This window comes from Dromaius novaehollandiae, chromosome 10 (assembly GCF_036370855.1).
Source record: "Dromaius novaehollandiae isolate bDroNov1 chromosome 10, bDroNov1.hap1, whole genome shotgun sequence".
Lineage (NCBI taxonomy): Eukaryota > Metazoa > Chordata > Aves > Casuariiformes > Dromaiidae > Dromaius > Dromaius novaehollandiae.
Window position 1 is genome coordinate 18,960,778 of NC_088107.1, and position 19,784 is coordinate 18,980,561.

The window sequence follows — 19,784 nt, forward strand, 5'->3', positions numbered from 1 at the left end:
ATTCTTGGCTCATGGATTGCTGTGTGGTAGCTTAGCGGAAAGTTAAGTCTTGGTTCAATGATTATGTGACAATTTTTAATACAAAGAAAGAGAATGTGATTAATTATATAACACCTTTGGGGATAAGGAGAAGCAGATGATAACAATGATTAGTACAGCTGGTGTATTTCCCAGGACTTTTTGAAAGGCTTTAAGTAATGTGCAATTGATACAGTGAATAATGCAATAGGCAGACCGTGGTGACTCAAACAATTTCTTTGTGTTTGCACTCTTTTTCAGAATTTTTGTTCTGATTCCTTTATTTGCAAGCTGAGAAGAAATAACATCTACATATGGCTTATGGTTAAACCCCCAAAATAGAAATGTTAAGTTCAAGGCAATGAGAAAACTTTTCTCCATTAATATTTTTTCATTAAAAATTATACTGGTTTGTTTGTAACAGCAGGTAATACATAACATGCAAAAAATAGTCTAAAGATACTTTAACACGTGCCCCTTGTTACTTGCTTCAGGATACAGTACTGAACAAAAACTATGTCATTAAATTTCATTTAGTCAGTATGAGTTGAGAGTTACTGCACTATAAAGGTAAAAATGCACTGCAGATCAATTACTATGCACACTAGGTAATCCTCATATGATTTCAACAGCTAGCTTGTAAATGCCTAAAATCTCAGACGAGTCTTATTAAATTCTAAATTTCATATGCATTAAAGAAGCTTAATTTAAAGTGTTATTGGACAGCCTTTGGGAAAGATAAATCTGAAATAACAAGTTACCATTTTTAGCAACTCCTGTGTCTGTGGGCTGTGAAATAACAACTTGCCACCTGTCTTTTGCAGAATATTTTGGTAATATCATATTCAGTAATAAGTTAAACGAAGGTGCCACATAAAGTACAATTACAAAACCCGAAGCAGACAAATTTTAGCAATTACTTAAGGGTATATTGAGTGATAGGCTTTGCAGATTAACTAGCAACTGTTGAAAATAAAACTCAAAGTCTGGTGTTTACGAAAATTTTGAATAGCTGAGAAGGTTCCTATGAAAGTGATCTGATTTCAAGTAGATTATGCCAAACAAGTTTGTGGGCTTGGTTAACTTTAAGAAGCTTTATGGTTTACTAAAAATTAGCAGAAATGCACTGGATTATAACAAAGTCGTAGTCATTTTTCTAATGTAGCAGCTATAGCAAATCCCCTTAGGAATCAAGAGGAAAGTGGAGCTTAAATGAGGTCCAACATGAAAACAGTTGCATTTCAGGCTCATGTCTGTCTGTCTCGGAAGACAACATTTCTGGGCAAACTAGACCCACCTCTCCCTCGCCCCATTAGTGTCCATACTTCATTTTGCTCCTTACTTTCTCACTAAATCTACTTAATCTTAAAAAACACTATTTCAAGAAATTAATCTGTTCTTTTACAGCAAAATCACACAGGCCATATTCTAGTACAATAAAACTTGAACTAAATTTTCTAGCAAGATTAAAAGTCCTAATCAGGTTTGCTGTCTAGCAACATACAATCAAAGAGGCAGACACAAACACAGGATACTGCCCTTTCTGTGCAAGATACTTAGACTTTGGGTGTGAATTCAAAAGCAACTGTCAACAGAATCTGGTATCCCCACGCCTAAAAAGACTGTCAACTACTTTTGTATTCCCATGTTGTGCTAGTCCTGTATTACATGGTGTACATCAGACTTTACATAATATAAAGCATATATTGACTCCCTGGAGAGGAAGAACACACACCACTTCCTACATGCACAGCACAAAAATCCATCATTCTGATATAGAATGGTGTGTGTGTGTGTGCGTGTGTGTGCAGAGAGAGAGAGAGAGAGAGAGAGAGAGAGAGAATGAGAATAATATACAAAGAAAGTACACTGAACCTCAGGGAAAGTATTTCAAGCTTTGAAAAATAGACAAATATGCTTTCTTACACTTCTGCTTATCACCATTTTACAATACAGTATCTGATGACTCCCAGAAAAAGATGCAAACATCAAAAGCTGCCCTCTTGTAAACCCACTGCAACCTTAGGCATCAACGTAAGCCAGTCTTGAGCAACTCTCAGTATGAAAAAAATCACTATTTGAGGAAAAGGAAATAAGAAACATTTCTTTGCTGCGTATTTTAAAACATGGCCTTTGCCCAACAATATTCATAATGTTGGAGTATTGGGAATAGACACTAGAAAGGTTAAACGATATTTTTATAAGCCTGCATGTTTTATTTCAAGCCACAGGTATATCATCACTTCTTGCTCCATGACTTACTAGAAGAAATTGCCAAAGAGGACTGCAGATAGTTATATGACCTGAATAACTCAAAATGAAGACAGCAGAGAACAGAGAATGCATTTTAAGTATTAACAGGGGTCAGGTTTGGCTTTCAGTGTCAGCCCCTGATGCCTTACACACAGATATGCTGTATAAGGTGAAAATGCATTCAGCGTGATGTCCTCTGTGCAAAACTCCATTAACAGCACAAGCAAGAAGATAAAAATAGGCAACAGAATTTATTATGGTTTATGACTATCCCATAAAAATGCTCATATGGTGCTGCTTTCCAGTCTACTAAGGCCCATTATAGAGTATTCATTGCCCAAATGTTGGCAAGCTTGTTGGTACATATAAAAGCCAAACTAATTCAAAGCAAACACTCTCTTATATAATATCGAAGAACGTCTATGGAACCTCTGCATAAATCTTTCACCTCTTCTTCCTTTTCTCCAACACATATTTTCTTTTTTTCTAGTTTAATCTACCAATAAACAAGGCAGCCTTGTTTCTTTGCAGAATTAACAGTCAAAAGCTTGCAAGGACTTAATGAACAGCGACTTAATAATTCTCTTTCTTGACAGGGGAAAAGGAGGTCCTACACAAGATGAGCCCTCTCAAACTCTGGACAATTGGGTGTCATTGAGGTTTCACTGCAAAGCTAGATGGTATATCACTGTGTCAAAGACAGTTAGCTTCTGATGGGAAAAGCCACTAGCAAGAAAAATAAGGCAGAATCCTTACAGAAGAACAGAATCCACTTTCAGAGAAAATCAAAGTATAACAAAGGTGGAAAAATGTGTGCAGTGTCTTGTCACAGCTTGTACAATTTTACCTCACACTGACTGCGATTGTCTTCTAACATACCTCCTCACTCCCCTATTCAAAGTAATCTGTCTCATACAGCTAGGTAAACCAGTCTTAGGCCTACTCCTCCTCAAAAGCACTGCTGGAGCAGACCTCTCACTAAGAAAAACAAGTAGTTCCCTGTGCAGTGGTACAATGACATCCTAAGAGCAGCTTGGTGACATAAGCTCAGTTTCCTCAAGATACTAGGCTAAAAACTCTTTTTTCCATTTCTTGAGCAGAAAATCCACAAACCCATCTCTCTCACACTCCCCAAACAAGCAAGTCACAAAATAACATTTTCAACTTCCAAAGCAAGTCTAATGCTGGACACCGCACTTATTCTCATGGTTTACCCTAAACACCCACCAACTTTTCTTTGTAATACAACAGCAGTACCTGCTCAGCTAGTTACTGTGCAGCCTAGATGTCTGTACAGTACTGCCTGGTTCAGCCAACAGAGGATTAATCAGCCCATTCAGAGTAAGTCAGACAATTTATAACGTGCACAGAAACCTTGAAGTCAGATTTCAGCAGAGCTACTTCAACAGTTTAAAAGATATGGAGATTTTGTATTTGTTTCTTACATGACTAGATAAATGTGTTTATTTATTTATTTTTGGATTTAGTCCCTTCATACCATAAATGTTTGCTTAAAAGTATTGACATGAAGAAAAATACAAGACCAGCTTTTTTACATACTTGTATATTAATCATTCAGGGACTGGTAACTTCTTAAAATAGATAAAGCATCCACCAATACGGTTTCTGTCCTTCAAATAAAGGACCTTCCAAAAGAGCGCTCTCTGCTTCAGTCTGGGTGGATGACATCAGCTTCCCAGTAGCATCTTCAAGGCTATTCATCACTTACTTATGTCCTTGAAATGCAATATTGAGTGATGAAGAAATGAGTAAAACTGAGCAATCAGATCAATGTTTCTCTTCTGGCCTGATGCATAAGCAACACCGGCACTGTCACAGAAGCTACTGACCAGAATGCAAATCAAAGGAGAAAGGTTATAAAATAAGATGGCACAGAAACATATGACTTGGCCAAAGTAGCTGCAGACAACTGATACTGAGCTCTGAGCCTTATCAGCTTTCTTCATTTTTTTCTTTCATAACCTGAGACACATGTTTTTCTATAACATTATTGCATTTCACCTTACTCTATGATACAGTATTTGTCATTCATATTAGAACTGAATTACACCAACATGCATTTCTAGTTTGGAACTCAGGAAATGAATGCAGTTCTCTCGCAATTATAATGGTCGCTGTTCTGGCACTCTGCATGCATTCTGTTAAAATCTGTTCACAAAGTCTGGGACAGGAAAATGTTTCTACAGACCAAAAAAAGCAAGACTTTTTTTTTAAAACGAAGCTTAATTTTTAAGAGTTTGAAATCAAATATTTCCCAAATTTTCTGGGTTTGTGTTTTTGGAGACATCAAGCCCAGACATAACACACAACAATGTGTTACTGCTTACTTTACCTATAGTTGTATTAAATGTCTCATAGAAAATACAGGCCCAAGTACAGAAAGTAGAGTTTAAGAAAGCAATATTCTTGAAGGTTCATACAGTTTTGATTTTAATTGTTATATTGAGTTATACTTTGGCTCAGCAACACTTTTTCTTTTCTGTTCAGTAAAAACACTGTGCAAGACCACTGACTGTAGCCACGCTGCCGCCTATGTTATGTTGAGCCCTTCGCTACAGCAGTTTTTTTGCTTCATTAGTGACTCAAATCCAGCCAAGCAGTGATCCCGTAAAAAATAAAAAAGATTTTCCTGGTTTTCATAATCTCTCTCTCTCCGTCAGACTACACATTGAGTGCCCACAGGGAAACGTGTGTCTAATAAAAATCCACCTGCTGCAACATCATATTTGGAGTTACAGAATTCCTTTCACACAGCTCTCAATTAATATTATCACTATCTGAGCCATCCCCCACCGAAGAACTACACTGAGGACTGCAAGAGGATTCAAAGATCCATCTGCACAATACTTGTAAGCCCACCTTGTTCCTATTCAGGCAATGATGAACAGCTGAGTTTATAAGATGCACAAAAATCCCAAACCCTTTTATAAGTGCATGATGAATCCTAATGCCTAAGGAACTGCTTCTACCTAAGAGCAATATTCAAAAAGCAATGATACATATAGCAAAGGATGCATTCCAGTAGCAGAGAATGAGTAAAGAGCACTGCCTTATTCAGGTCTTTCCTTTAGTATCTGATGCAGCATTACTGCATGTGGCAAGAATTTTGCTCTGAGTTTCTGCGCAGGTAGGATATAACCCAAACATCCTTTCACATAGATATAATGAGAGCAAGTGCCTAAGCAAATTAAGAGCATATAAACACCTTACAGGCTTTTACAGACATCCAACTCACATGGGCACTTTAGAGAACATGTGCTGCAGCCTGTTAATGAAAATTTTGCTCTCCCAGTCTACGTTTTGTGAGTAGTAAGCTGCTCTTCTCCTAAAACAGTTCCTCTTTCTCTTGCCTAACCAGCTCTTCTTCTTTCTCTTGAAATTCATGCCCTTAAACCAAAATTCAAACACACGCTTTTCTCTTTTCAACATCCCCAACCTCAGCTACAGAAGCTACTATCCTTTTTTTGTTGTTTTGTTGGGTTTTTTTTAATAGGTTTTAGGCCTTTTGGGGCAGGGAATGCACCATATCCATTAATTTTGATATCAGTGATCAAAGCACAGTCAAACTGGGCCCTCTGTTGGTAAGAGACAATAAGATATATAGGGCTAAATGACTTCATATTAATTCACTCATTTCAGACAATATGCCCACGATACACAGGGAGTAAAAGAAACTGAATATGTGCATGTCTTTGATGCAGTCAGAAGGTCAGTTTACATGAAATCTTAAGTGATTTTCTTAAAAATTCACTGGCTGATCTGTTTAACTTAATTGAATTGAAAAATTGTTTCCCAGGAAGTTCCAGTTTATTTGAATGGAAAGCCTACATAGGTAAACTAAGTCTACACAGGCTAAAAGAATACCTGTCATCAAAAGCACTAGATCTGCAAATTCTCAACCCTGCTTCCTTTTCAGGATTCAGGAGGCTCTGGGGAGGAAGCACTCTTGCTACCTTCACAAGGCAAATAACGGGAGGACTGACAGTCTCCACCGACAGCACTAACCAGTGTCAGACTGCAACAGCTACTGATTTTTCCACTTTCAAATATTTTATAAGAGACACAACAGAGGGACTTTTCCAGTGTGAGTCAAGTTATTCCCTAATTAAAGTAACATGAAGAAAAGAATAAATGATTTATTCTAATTTGCAGAGAGATCTGATAGAGAAATACTCAGAGGCAGAAAATTTTCAGTAGTTTCAACAGCCCTGTTTCAAGTTCAAAGCCAGCCAGCTCTGCATGAATTAGAAGATGATGTCAGCTCTAAATTCATATATTCTCTGATTTTAAGGTCAGAAAACCACTGTGATCCTCTAGTCTGTACTTCTGTATAACTGACTGCTAAGGGCTGCAATTTCACAGAGCAGCTAGGAAAACTATGATATTTTAAAAGGGTATTTTCTGATAGTCCTGTGGAATTAGGAAAGTTTGGTTGAGCTGCTGGAAGAAAGAGCCATCTCCCACTTTTTCCCTGTCCTGCTTGTGTTAGCTGTTTCCTAGAGAAACTAGATGCACTTTCTTCATAAGACACTGAGAGTTTTCATTCTTCATAGCCGCTTGGTAGCATTCTCTGCTTTATTTTTTGCGAGTAGCTTTCTTCAGAAAAAGGCCTTCTGAATACTGCTAGATTTTTTAAGTATTTAGTGTGAGATGCTATTATCCAAGTATCTCCTGCTTTTCAAATACATTACTTACCAAAGTAAAAAACGAGCAGGTGATGATACATGATAGTTGCTCAGTGTGACACGAGGTTAGCTCAGGTCCTACCTACACCCTGGGACTGTACCCCTGATCAATAACAAGCACCTCTTTAGCAGTTAGAACAGACACAGTATAACTACGCACTGAGTTTTGAGAATGAAGCCTTGGATGAATACACAGCATTACACAAGCCAATGCATCCAATAACAGAAAACAGCAAGTCACTGCTGGATTATGTAAAGGTAGTCAAGAAATCTGGCTTTATAGCTCCTTTGTATCATCAGGGTTGGACACAGTGATTCTGTAAGTTCTATATAATGAGAAAACTGAAAATTGCAAGCCTTAGGTCTGCAGTGAAATGACTTTTTCGGTCCAGTGTAATGTAGTAAACACTCTTCTGCATCTTGCAGTGACTGTGAACTCATGAACGGGAGATGACACTGCTGATCCCCATTTCCTCCCCATCTTTTCTGAATTAAATGACTGAGCTGCTTATGAAGCAAATTGTGAACAGCTGCAGTTTAGAGTCTAATGTTTTGAGGAATGCTAGAACTTAATGCTGGCTCTAGACCACAACACTAATCCCATCCTTTCTATCTCCTTTTGTTCCATATTCCATACTTGTAAGCCATTCTTCTACCTCCTCGCATGCAAGGTGCACCCATGCTGGGATCCCAGTCTTACCATACCTGTCCAAATGAGCTTTATTTTTTGGGCGAATGCATCTGCCTCTCAGTCCCTAAAGCACCTTGTACACCTCCATCACTGCCTCCACCCTCTAGATCTGTGTTTTCTTCTCTGTAAGCTTCATTCTTTCAGGCTTAGATTAATTTATTATGCATTGATTACATCAGCTTAAAATATAAGTCAATATGTTAGTGCATACACTAAAATCTCACAATACACGTGTTCATTTAATGGTTCATTAAGAAACTTGTTTCATAAAGCACAGATGATATTAAATACATTTCTCCACATCTTTCAAGGCTGACTTGAAACTTTAAATTATTAATAAATATGAATTAAAATTATTTTTTCATCTTTGTATGACAGTGAATTACTTTTAAAGTCTTCAGTTTCTTATTAGAAAAATAATCATCAATGCATGAAAAATCTATAAAAACTATTTTCTCAAGCTGCAACAAAATTTAAAGAAGTTTCCTTTCTTAGTCATTGCAACGTAATTTCCTCATGAGAACAACTCAGTTGTATAATTGCGCTCTTCTTAAAGAGCGCAGCAGCCATAAATTCTGCATACATGCATGTGATGGGTGTCGAACCACGACTTTCCTGAAAATTCAAGATAAGCACCAAAACGACGAGCATCCTCAGTAAGCTGCTCTCTGCTTCTTTCAAATACAGCTAGCACAAGTGATTAACAAGACCACCTAAGCATATGAGAAGTCTGACGGTGTAACCTAGCGAGGAATACCTGAGATACAGGAAGAACATGAAAAATCTGAAACGCCTCATGAGCAAGTATGTATAAGGCCTGCAACCTCTCAGACTTTCGTTTATTAAAAAAAAAAAAAAAAAAAAAGAAAAGAAAAAAACTTTGCACTGTATTCTGCTTAATCTTTTTTCTAATAATTTATATTGTGTAGAATATGAAATTTTTATGGTAAATATTACTGGCCCCAAACCAATGAAATAATAATTTTTAGATGTTACATAGTTGATAGGTCTCAAAGCACTCTGTAACAAAAGTGAGCATTTCATAAAAGGAGAAAATCCTAATCTATTAATAACATTAAATAGGACACATTTTTCTCTCTTCAGATCAACACCCTGACCATACAGACTCAAGTCTTTTTCTATTGCATGACTTCCCATCTGTACCCCTTTCCTTCCTCCCTCAATTTCTTTGTTTTACTACGCAAATGTGTCAGTTTTCACTATAAAGTTTTAAAAGAAATAGAGCATCAGGCTATGTGTCATTCTGCAAAGAGCGTATTTGCTTTTACCCTCTGGCATTTATTTTCCCATGCATGGTACGCAAACTCCAGAAATGAAGCGTGATTAAAAAATGTCAAACCAAATGTCAGATTGCCCAGCTGCTGACATCTGAAGTATCTACCCACCTGCTTGCTCCAAAGCAATCATTGTTGCCTGCTCAATTAAGTCACGTTCAATGAAGCTTCTGAAATCTTCACTGTACACACTAAGATCAGGTAGTTGGAATGTATAGACGGGCATCTCCAAAGGAAACTGTTCATTGCTGCATTCATTTGCTACATGTGATCGAGCAAGAGAGACTATGGCTGAGCTGGCATGAGAGATACCTCTGGAAAGTCGCTTTTCTGTAGAAAAATTAGAGACATTATAGACTATAAGACTACATCAAAGGCCAGTGAACACTTCAAGCCAAAGCGTTCTTCCACTTAATAAGAGGAAAATGGAGACAAGTGGTGCATCTGACAAGAACCTGAGAAGAGTATTGCTCACACCTGATGCCAAGCTTCCTCTCTGACCTTTTAAAATTCTTATTATTCTATTATTATATATTATATATACAATATATTATAGGCATTGTTACATAGATTATACATCATATTATGCACCATATATTACTTACATAATACATACAACACACATCATCTATAACATATATGACATTTATATACTATGTGGATATTATTAATTACATATATTATTTGTTATTGTATTATATTATTATCTAATGTTATTCCACCACCCCATACCTCAAGCCTGGTGAATCCCCATTCATGTCACTTAAGAATTTTTTCCTCTCCTTGTTTATTACCTTTTTGTGGGTATTTTCCTAAGGTAAATGATTGTTTAGTTTTTACCATGGATCCCTACGGAAAGTTATAGATGAACTTCACTCTGCTTCTAGCAATACAGATAAACAATAAAGGTAAAGACATGTGAAAGAAAAGAATTTCTATAAAAATGTATTTAGAAAGCTATCTTACGTTTCCAAAGATGCATTGGAAGAAACTCTTACAGGCAGACAGATGATAATCAACAAATGCTCCAAACGCTAAAATTTAGTTCACTTGTGGTTCAAAAAATCCCGCATTCTACAATTACTTCACACCTAACACGCCACGCTACTTTAACCTCGGAACAATCTATCCAAAAGCAGCCCTAATGTTAATTTAAGACAGACTCAGTTTTTGTGCACATCCGTTTTTAAAATCCAAATCCAAAGGACAATACACAGTTCAAAAAGAACGATGAAATTAACAGGTCTGCTTTAAAAGAATGTATTATTTACAAAAAGTAAACTATAGAGCTAATGTTTGTATTGAAACTCTCTGTGGACAAATGCCATGTAAGGCACACTAAAGGCTATAATTTGAGTTATTTATGAATACCACAAGTGTTAGAACAGATCTGGGCATTGATCTACACATCACAGTGAAAAAATGTCTGCTGAATGGTCAGTAGGGTCACTAAAGCAAAATAAGCATTAGAACATTAAAAAGGGAGAAAATATTATTAATAATAACATGTCATTCCTTTTTACTTTATGTCCTCAGTTCTGGTCTCCAAAACAACAAGCCCAGAAATAAAAGATAAACAGAAAAATTATCAGGAAGGATACCTCTGTAGGAAAGATATTAAACAGTCTGGAATTCTTGGGTAAAGAAATGAAATAAATATCTGAATAAAATGTATCAGCAAATAGATAACAGAAAACAAACTCATGCAGTAGATTAGTACTCTCCAAGTATCATAAATCATTCAGTTAAAATTGACAGATTTGTAAACTTGGAACATAAACAAACTATGAAACTCATAAAATACCATAGACACCAAGGGTTTGGTTATGTCAGATGGATTAGCTCTGTTTATATCAATAAAAACATACAGACAATGTAACACCATTTTTAAGGGCATTAAATTAATTACATTTCAGAAAGTGGGCCAAATACTTATCACTTGACTTTAGGAAGAACTTCTCTTAAACACAAACCAATCGTAACATTTCCCACATGTTTGTCTGCAATAGCTGAAAAAGTTGGTCTTGATGAGATTATATTTTGATTTGAATTGCTAATTCCCACATTCAATTCTTATTTTTCAACATTCTAAGATTAACTGTAACCTGTAGATTTTTCTTCTTCATAGAATACGCAGAACATTTTCCAACATAACTATCAAGTAAAAGCATAAGATTTTGTAAATCATATAAATCAGTAACTGTGAGCAGTACCTTTTTTTTTAAGAATGCATCTTCTGTTAGTTATGCATGGAAGAATGCCTTCAGTTAATGTCTGCTTTGTTAGCTGATATGCATAAACGCATGACAATTCATGAAGCGGAAGAAAAAAAAGTTGCTTCGCTTGCCTTAAGTTTGTTAAGTTTCTGTAAAACAGCCTTTTACCAGTCTAATTTTTGGATGAAGAAGTGTAATCTAAAAGTAACAACAGAAGCGGTTTGTGAACTGCATGATGCGAGCCTTTTCCTTCTGCTGCGTGCTTTGTCCAACATCAAATTCTGTAATTAAGGGACTTTCATACTACTCTGAAGTCCTCATGGGTGACTTAAAGGTGTCTGCTGATTGAGCCTGTGTGCTGTCCTTCTGCCAGCACCTTTCCTTCAACACCTGTTCAAGGTCCACCCCACTACTTTGGGATATCATTTCACGATGATGCAGAAACCACTGCTAGAGCATTTCCTCAGATGCCCACAGGAAGTTTTTCTTTGCTTAGTTTCTGCCCTGTACTCCTGTTTATATTTTTAAACCCAAGACACATATTTTATAGCTGCTCAGAATTTATATTCATCAAGTATTATTAGTCACAGTTTAATAACATGGATTTTCAGGCCATATTCTAATGAGGATGAAGGGATACAATTTTATTAACTACAGTCTGCTATTCTTCCTCCTTTTATTCATATCAGTTCAGTGCTTTTAGGGGGAGTCATAAGAAGTACCACAGTTCTTCTCCTACTGCTGTAAGTTACCAACTAAAAAAAAGCTTCACTGCCACTCTTAAGATCTAAGATGCCATTTCCTGCTTAGCAGGAGGGAAGAGCCAGCAGGAAGAGGGAAGTCCCTCTGTTCCTTCTAAAGACTGCATAGAAAACCCTGCTGAAATCACCAAGCTAGTGCTATTACCTCTCTAGGTGAGAAGCTGTCAAGCCTGTGGATTTATTTTAGTGCAAACTACACTTTCTTGCTAAATTAAAATAAAAAAGAAATTTATTCCAATAGTGTGAGAGAGACACTGGTCTGATATTAAGCCTATAAGAGGTCTGAATGCAAAAAAGAAAATTGTAATGCTTGTTATCTTTACTGGAAATCAGCTGCTAGAGGCAGCTGATTCATTTTTCCTCTTCAGATTTCAATTCCTGAAATATAAATCTGACTGGGGGTGAGAGGGTTCTTCTGCAGAACCATAAAAGAACCAAATTTTAAAGCTAAGAGTTATTCAGATATTTCATGCACCCTCATCTCTTAGTATAAGTAAGGGTGTTTTGTTATTTGGTCTTACAAAGCATAGAAAACTCCGTGCATACATGGCCTGTGATACCCTCTAATTAATTGCTTCTGTGAGTGTCACAGGACTGCTCCAGGACAACATGTTTTCATACTTCAATCGCACATTTAAAAAAAATGACATGCAGAGTTGAGGCAAAGCTCATGCCAGCTGAAACGCGTGAAGTGTAGGGCCCAGGCTGGCAACGGCTGCGTGAAGCCCGTCCCAACGACACAGTTCACAGGGCGAGGGAGAAGGAGCTGCAGCTCCCTGGAGAGCACAGGCAGGCTACCTACGAAGTGGTTTGCCCACGAAAGCCCCGGGGAAGAGCTCTTACCTTGAGCAACGTCGTCCTGCCTCTGCAGGCAGGGCCGCTCGGCCTTGGTCACCTGGGGGGGCTGCTCGGCTTCCTGCGGCGCGCAGCTCTTGCCCTGGCGGAAGACCTGCGGCAGGCCGGCGGTGTGCACCTGCCGGAGCTGCTCATAGTCGCTCAGCGCTGCCGTCAAGTCCCAGTTTTTGCCTGCCAAACAGCAAGAGGGACGTTCTGCTGATGTCTGTACGTGACCAGGCTGGGAACCCAGAAGCCACCTTTATATACATGTAAAATACAAACTTCAACAGAGAAATCGCACTGAGTAAAGGATCAGCAAGGAAACAGAGATTCTGTTCATGAAATATTTTACAACCCCCCACCGCACCCCAACAAAAATGCCCGACTGATAAACACCTGGAAAAGACCCACCAAACGGGCAAAGACAGGGACAGAACCGTCAGCCTCCCGCACCGATCCACGGCTGCACAGTTGCTTCAACTTACTTCAACGTTTCAACTTTTCCATTTTCAGGAGGCGGTATGACCTAATGCTTCTCTCTAATACACGAACTGCGTGTAGATATACAGTCCCTCAACAGTGTCGCATCAGTGAACAGTTATTCTTTATATAGTTCATTGCTATTACAAATTTCTCATTTGTTTATATTACTGAAGAAACTAACAAAATCTCTGTGAGAGGGAGTGAAATATTCCATATAGACAACTTAAACAGGAATTAACAGTTTGTTTAAAATCATCTGTTAAAATTTTCTTAACTTCAATTTCACAGATCAATCCCACTAAAATCCTCTTACCTTTTCCTAACTGGATTTCTACTGTTAACATTGTTTTGTCTTGACACTGATAGAGAGGCTTCCTGCGTTCCAGTGAGCCCTTACATCTATAAAAACAACACTCTGCTTTTTATTATTTTATTCTTGATGTAAGACTAGCAGAAAAAAAACACAAAACGCAATTTTACATTAGGGAATACTTAAGTAAAAAGATTAGGGAATACTTGAACAAACAACTTAAACAAATGGAAAACGTGAACAAACGGGCCCTGACGGGATGCACCTGGCAATGCTGCGGGAGCTGGCCGATGTCATCCCAAGGCCACTCTCAACCATTGAAAGGCCATGACAACCGGGAAGGTGCATCAGGACTGGAAGAAAGCAAATGTCGCTCCCATCTTCAAGAAGGGCAAGGAGAAGGACCAGGGAACTAGTGGCTTCTCAGACTTGCCTTGATCCTCTGGAAGGCTGACTGACAACTGGAACAAGTTGCCCAGAGAGTTTGTGGAGTCTCCATCCTTGGAGATATTCAAAAGCTGTCTGGACACAGTCCTGGGCAATGTGGTCTAGGTGACCCTGCTTGAGCAGGCGGCTTGGACTAGATAATCTCCAGAGGTCCTTCCAACCTCAACCATTCTGTGATTTTGTGAATAACATCATTCAGATGTAATTGTTCAGATCTAAATCAGACTTTTGTTCTTTATAGAACTTTTTGACCATTAAAAAATACAGAGACCAGCCAATATTTTAAGTATCAAACATTCAGCAACAGCATTTGCATAATCCCCACAACACTACTTGTTCCAAAAGGAAAGAAATGAAAGAAAAAGAAAAAGAAAGAAATCGGGAAATGAATCTTTCCACACAGCTCACAACAAACTCATTGTATCCATCCAAAGGGTTGGGCCATTTCTGTTAACCTACATAAAAGCCAGCATACAAAACTGATGACATTTGCTATGTGGGTATTAAGACTAATCAGTGATGCAATGCATCATTTACATGTTATAAGTAAACACGATTCTATAAAACCCTAACGACAGAGAAGTGTATTTTCCTAAGATGTTCTATCAGGGCCAAAATGCTATCTGATGAAGCAGGTTAACAGCTCCTTAGCTCTGTGGTACTTCTGGAATTTAACTATACAAACATTCCTCTGACCTTACATCCCAAAACACAACTTGTATGTGTATGCTACAACAGGAAGTACGGACACAGCACAGGCAGACACAACAGAGCTGGTCCGAAACCCAGTTAGTACAAGTGAAATAGTTCTTTAGAAATACTTATGGAAAATATAGATTCTTCTGTACTTAGAGGCCAAAAAGCTCAAATAAGTCACTTCAGAGCATGAAGCATCACCCTCTTATTTCCCTTCCTCTGCTCATCTGAAGTCTCCCTCTGCTCGCAGCTCCATGAAGCCTTTCTGTGCACTTCTGCAACTTCACGTGGATTCAGAGTGGCTGCAGCAGCAATGACAGCCTGCCCCCTTGGAATATTTGCTGTATTTAGTGTCCCCCTATCTGCCCTAGAATCATAGGATAACTCAGGTTGGAAGAGACCTCAGGAGAGCTCTTGTACAGCCTCCTGCTTGAAGCAGGGTCAGCTATGAGGTCAGACCATGTTGCCCAGGGCTTTTTTCAGTTTGGTCTTGAAAACTCCAAAGATGAAGAGTGCCTAACCCCTCCGTGCAAGCTGTTCCCAGTGTCCTCACGGGACTTGCATCCAGTCTGAATCTCTCTTGTTTCAGTTAATGCCCATTGCCCCTTGTCCTTCTGTCATGCACCACTGTGAAGAGCCTGACTCCATCTTCTTGACAACCTCCTCATAGGCACTGGGCAGCTGCTCTCAGGTCCTGCTAAAGCCTTCCCTTCTCCAGGCTGAGCAAGCCCTGCTGTCTCAGCCTCTCCTCACAGGACCTGTGCTCCAGCCTCCAACCATCTTAGTGGCTCTCTAGTGAACTTAATCTAGTTTATCAGTGTCTTGTACAGAGGGGCCCAAAACTAGACGCAGTATTCTAGATGTGGTCTAAAGAGTGCTGAGTAGAGAGAGATGATCACTTCCCTCTATCTACGGACTATGCTCCTGCTGATACAACTCAGGATACTTTTGGATTTCTTCGCTGGCAGGGCATACAGCTGGCTCTTGTGTGGCTTGCTGGCTACCAAGACTCCCAGAGCCTTTCCCTGCTGAGCTGCTCCCCAGGCACTCAGCCCCAGCCTGTATCACTGCGGGGGGGTTCTTCCTTCCCAGGTGCAAGACTCTGCATTTGTCCTTACGAATTTCACCAGGTTCTTGTCAGCCCATTCCCTTGCTCTGTCTAGGTCCCCTCAAATGGCACCCCTGCCCTTGAACATACTGACTGTTCCCCCCGGTTTGGTGTCATCTGCAAACTTGATGAGAGAGTTCTCTGTTGCCTCACTGATGAAGATTTTAAAGAGGCTGAGGTACACCACTTGTTACACAGGTAGAGTGCACTCCATTAACCACTACCCTCTGAGCTCAACCATCCAAACAAATAGTTATTTGTCCATCTAGTTGTCCAGCCATTCACACCATAAGGTCCTAACTTGGATATAAGAATACTGTGGGAGACAGCATCGAACATCTTGCTAAAGCTGAAGTAAACAGCATCCACAGCTCTCCCCTCATCCACAGATCCAGACATCTTATCATAGAAGCCAGAGGCAGGACTTCCCTTGCTCTGATCTTGCTTTGATCCCAAATCACTCCAAGAACTGGGACTTTAAGATAAACACTAAATCCCACAAAATAACAAGAGGCAGTAATACTTCACATCTGTACAGTTGTGTAAGAAAAAGATAATAGCAGCAATAATGGAAAGGCATGACCCTTCGTGTTATAGCACAGGAGACTCAAACTTCCTTATCTTTCTTTTCCCAGCACAGCTAGAATGCAAATGCAAAATACTTTATGGCCCTTTATCTTATACATCAGAGAGAATTTGCTTTCACAGGGATTCTCAGTCTTTTAGAAAGCAGATAATACAGAACAATGTTTTGTAACAAAACATATAGTGAGAGGATTCAATGCGGTTCCATGTCTGTATGAGCTGCTTGTGAGATCTACCAACACAGAATCCTCCAAAAGAAGATTTACCTCCAAGCTACCACTTCATCACACTGCTGTGACCAGCAGTGACAGAGCACGGGCTAATATCTGAAGATGAAGAAGTCTGCATAGTACAGCCAGACAAATGGCACTTGTCAGGCTCAAAAAATAACAAAAGGAAATACTGAGATGTTTGTATGCTATTTTCAAAACAATGTAAGTTAAAAAACCAAATGCTAAGTTAAAATGTACAGATTTCTTAGCATCCTCTAAGTATTTGCTTTTAATAGGCAAATTACAAATATTTAATAGTAAGAACCACCCACACTTATTACATGAAACTTTCACAGCATTCCTTGAGCATTTTTCCAGAAATTCAAAAGTAACCTATTTTTTCTTGATTAATACAGGATATATTACACCATAAAAGGTTGTGTCATTTATGTACTTGGAGAAGCTGCATTATCAGAGTAGCAGTTCAGTATAACTCATTTGCTCATACAAAGAAGAATAAGCTAATAATAGCACAAAGCTTTTTTTTTTTATACAGATAAAGTCTTTTTACCGTTACAATTACTTCTTTAAAGAACAAAATCTTAAATAGGAAGAAATAGCACAAATTCAGCATATGCTTTTGAAAATAGCTGTTATCTACAGGGTTGCACTGAACTATCTCAGGTTTTGAAGTAATAAAAAAAATTGCAAAATGAGAATTAATATCACCTAGCAGGAATGTTACATTTATCCCGAAGAACTTCAGAACATAATATAAACCACTACTTCAGTGATATGGAGTAGTTATATGTGTTATGCAGTAATCCTTTACTACAAGACCTATAGGATAAAAAGGATATTTAACAGAAAATGATTGGCGATCTTACAACAGACACTTGAGTTACTGCCATTACTTGTTTTCTAAAAATTCCATGTAGATTCAGTGGTTATAAACCAGTCAGTGCCCTGGTTCTACTTCTATACATCATCCCGATGAAGTTGCCACACCCATACATTCAAGAGTCAAGTTCCTCAAATTGATAAGATCACAAGTGTTTGGAGTAGGGCTGGTTTTTGTCCTTTTTTATTACTGTTTTTTCATGCCTGGGATTGTTTTTCATCGGTCCTGTTCTTAGGACATACTTATGACATGCTCTTTAGATCTCCGTCTCAACCATGAAGGCAGTAAAGTGAAACTTTAAAACAAAGCAATATTCATGATAAATATAATTTTAGAAGATAAAGATTTAAAGAAAACACTATAATCTGAGTATTGGCAACACTATGAATGCAGCATGGTGCCGCTCCCAACAGCAAACTGGGTTTATTCAGTACAGACCATGGGGTAAGAGACAGCAGGGAATGGGAACACAGACAGCATTCCTCCTGTACCATGGCATTCCTTACAGTCTCCTATTCAAGATATTTTCATGTTTAAGTTCTGAAATCTAACAAAATCACTGTTCAAGCACTATAAGAGACTGATGTGTGACAGCTTTGATGTATGTAACAGAAAAGCAGAAAATTAGTAGGGTAACAGAAATCCTGCTGTCCTTAGTTTTAGGCTAAAGGCAATCATCTTGTATACAAGGTCTATTGTAATAAATACAGTCAGCCTTCAGAAGCTACGCTTACAGTGTGTTGCGTTTAAAATCTAAATTGCATAGCAACTCTGAGTTATGCTCCATAGCACAGTATATCAACTGAACTTCTAAAAGAAACTTGAAACTATACATAAAATAAAATTTCTATATCTAAACGTATCTTACAGAGAAGAAAAGACTTTTCACGTCTCTCCATTTCCCTGGAGTTGCCTCATCTTCTGAGCAAAAGCAGCAATCAGCATGAAAGCTGATGAAAATTCAGAGAACCCACATAGGAAATGATTATTGGACTCACTTTCCCCAAATTTCCTGGCGCCTCCAGGCATCAGAATGCAAGAAAAAGTTCAACCAAATAAGACAACACAGTAAGCACCTTTCCAGCTCCATGAGTGTTTTAGAATATAAGTCAGCCTAACTGGCTAGCAAAAGCATGCTCAGCCACCACCTCACCGCCTGTACTGGAAATATATAAGCTCGTCCCCTTTGCCAGGGCTTCCTCTCCTTTTGGTTCTTATTTTTGTCAAGCAAATACAACAACAGACCTTTTGTTTTTCTTGTTGCTCATAAAGAGGAAAATTCATCAACTTGGGAGGATGATGGGAGTGAATTCAGAATTTAAAGTAGAGGAAACCGGAGGCAGCAAAGAGAATTAGGGGAAAGGGGGGGGGCGGGGAGAACAGAGGCATTTATTAGAGCGATTATGTGTTAGAGATGAGAACCAATACAAAAATATAATGCAGCGTGAAACAAGGAAGGAAGTACACACAGAAAAAGCGATGTGACTAGGACCACAGAAATGGTTTGTAGAAAAATGAGAGATGCCCAGAGCAGATGATCCAATCAAGAATTTTTAGCAGTGTGGCATGGAGAGAGAGAAAGTTTCAGTAGGTAAATTGAAAAAAGCTGTAAGTTATTCAAGAAACCAGTGGGGCTTCTGACTGTGGAGAAGTATACAGATGACTCTGCCAATACCCCTTTCTTTAAACAGCATACCAAAAAGATTTTGAATTTCTAAAGCTGTATTTTATCACATTCCAAACCAGAGGAAGGTTAAATTCTAAAAGTAGTAAAGATCTCAAGGTCTGCTAGGTCAGATAGGACAAAAATAAATAATAAAAAAATGAAATCAAACTTATCCTTCAAAGCCTTACAGGGCGGGTCCTTCCTTCCAGTCTTGCTAGCTGTCCAATGAGTTTCAGCATCCTTCTGGTCTTGAGCAAACTGCTCAAGTCCCTCTGGGTCCCTAGCAAAAGTCTTATTCTTTCTATTATCTAAGTTTACTTTGCATGTCTGTTCCCTGTCCTTCTCTGGAATCTTGCGTCGTGTTTTGCACAGGACCTCAACCAAAAGGAACAACCTTTCCCATCCCACAAAGGGTTCCACCTGACCCAGAGCACAGCATCCAGGCAGCCTCTTTCCCTACCGCTTAGCCACAAGCTTTTGAAAGAATGTTACATGAGTTACACTACTAAACTGTATGTCGTGTACATACAGAATATACACTGACATATCCTCCATCACAAGGCTGAAGAAGCAGCAACAGACAATTCTATTTTACAAAG

At 38.6% G+C, this 19,784-nt stretch overlaps 1 protein-coding gene across 8 annotated transcripts in view; it reads right to left on the reverse strand.

Moving 5' to 3' along the window:
• OTUD7A (OTU deubiquitinase 7A) overlaps positions 1–19,784 on the reverse strand; it is a 221,468-nt gene that overhangs the window by 34,279 nt on the left and 167,405 nt on the right. For 7 of the 8 annotated variants that reach the window (XM_026113458.2, XM_026113457.2, XM_026113462.2 and 4 more), the window contains 2 exons: positions 12,784–12,966; positions 9,075–9,293 (listed from right to left, as the gene is read on the reverse strand). In XM_026113458.2, coding sequence (XP_025969243.2) covers positions 9,075–9,293; positions 12,784–12,966 — 402 coding nt within the window. Of the gene's footprint in view, positions 1–9,074; positions 9,294–12,783; positions 12,967–13,573; positions 13,638–19,784 lie in introns of those variants that run through there. The other variant, XM_064517493.1, reaches the window with a different exon arrangement.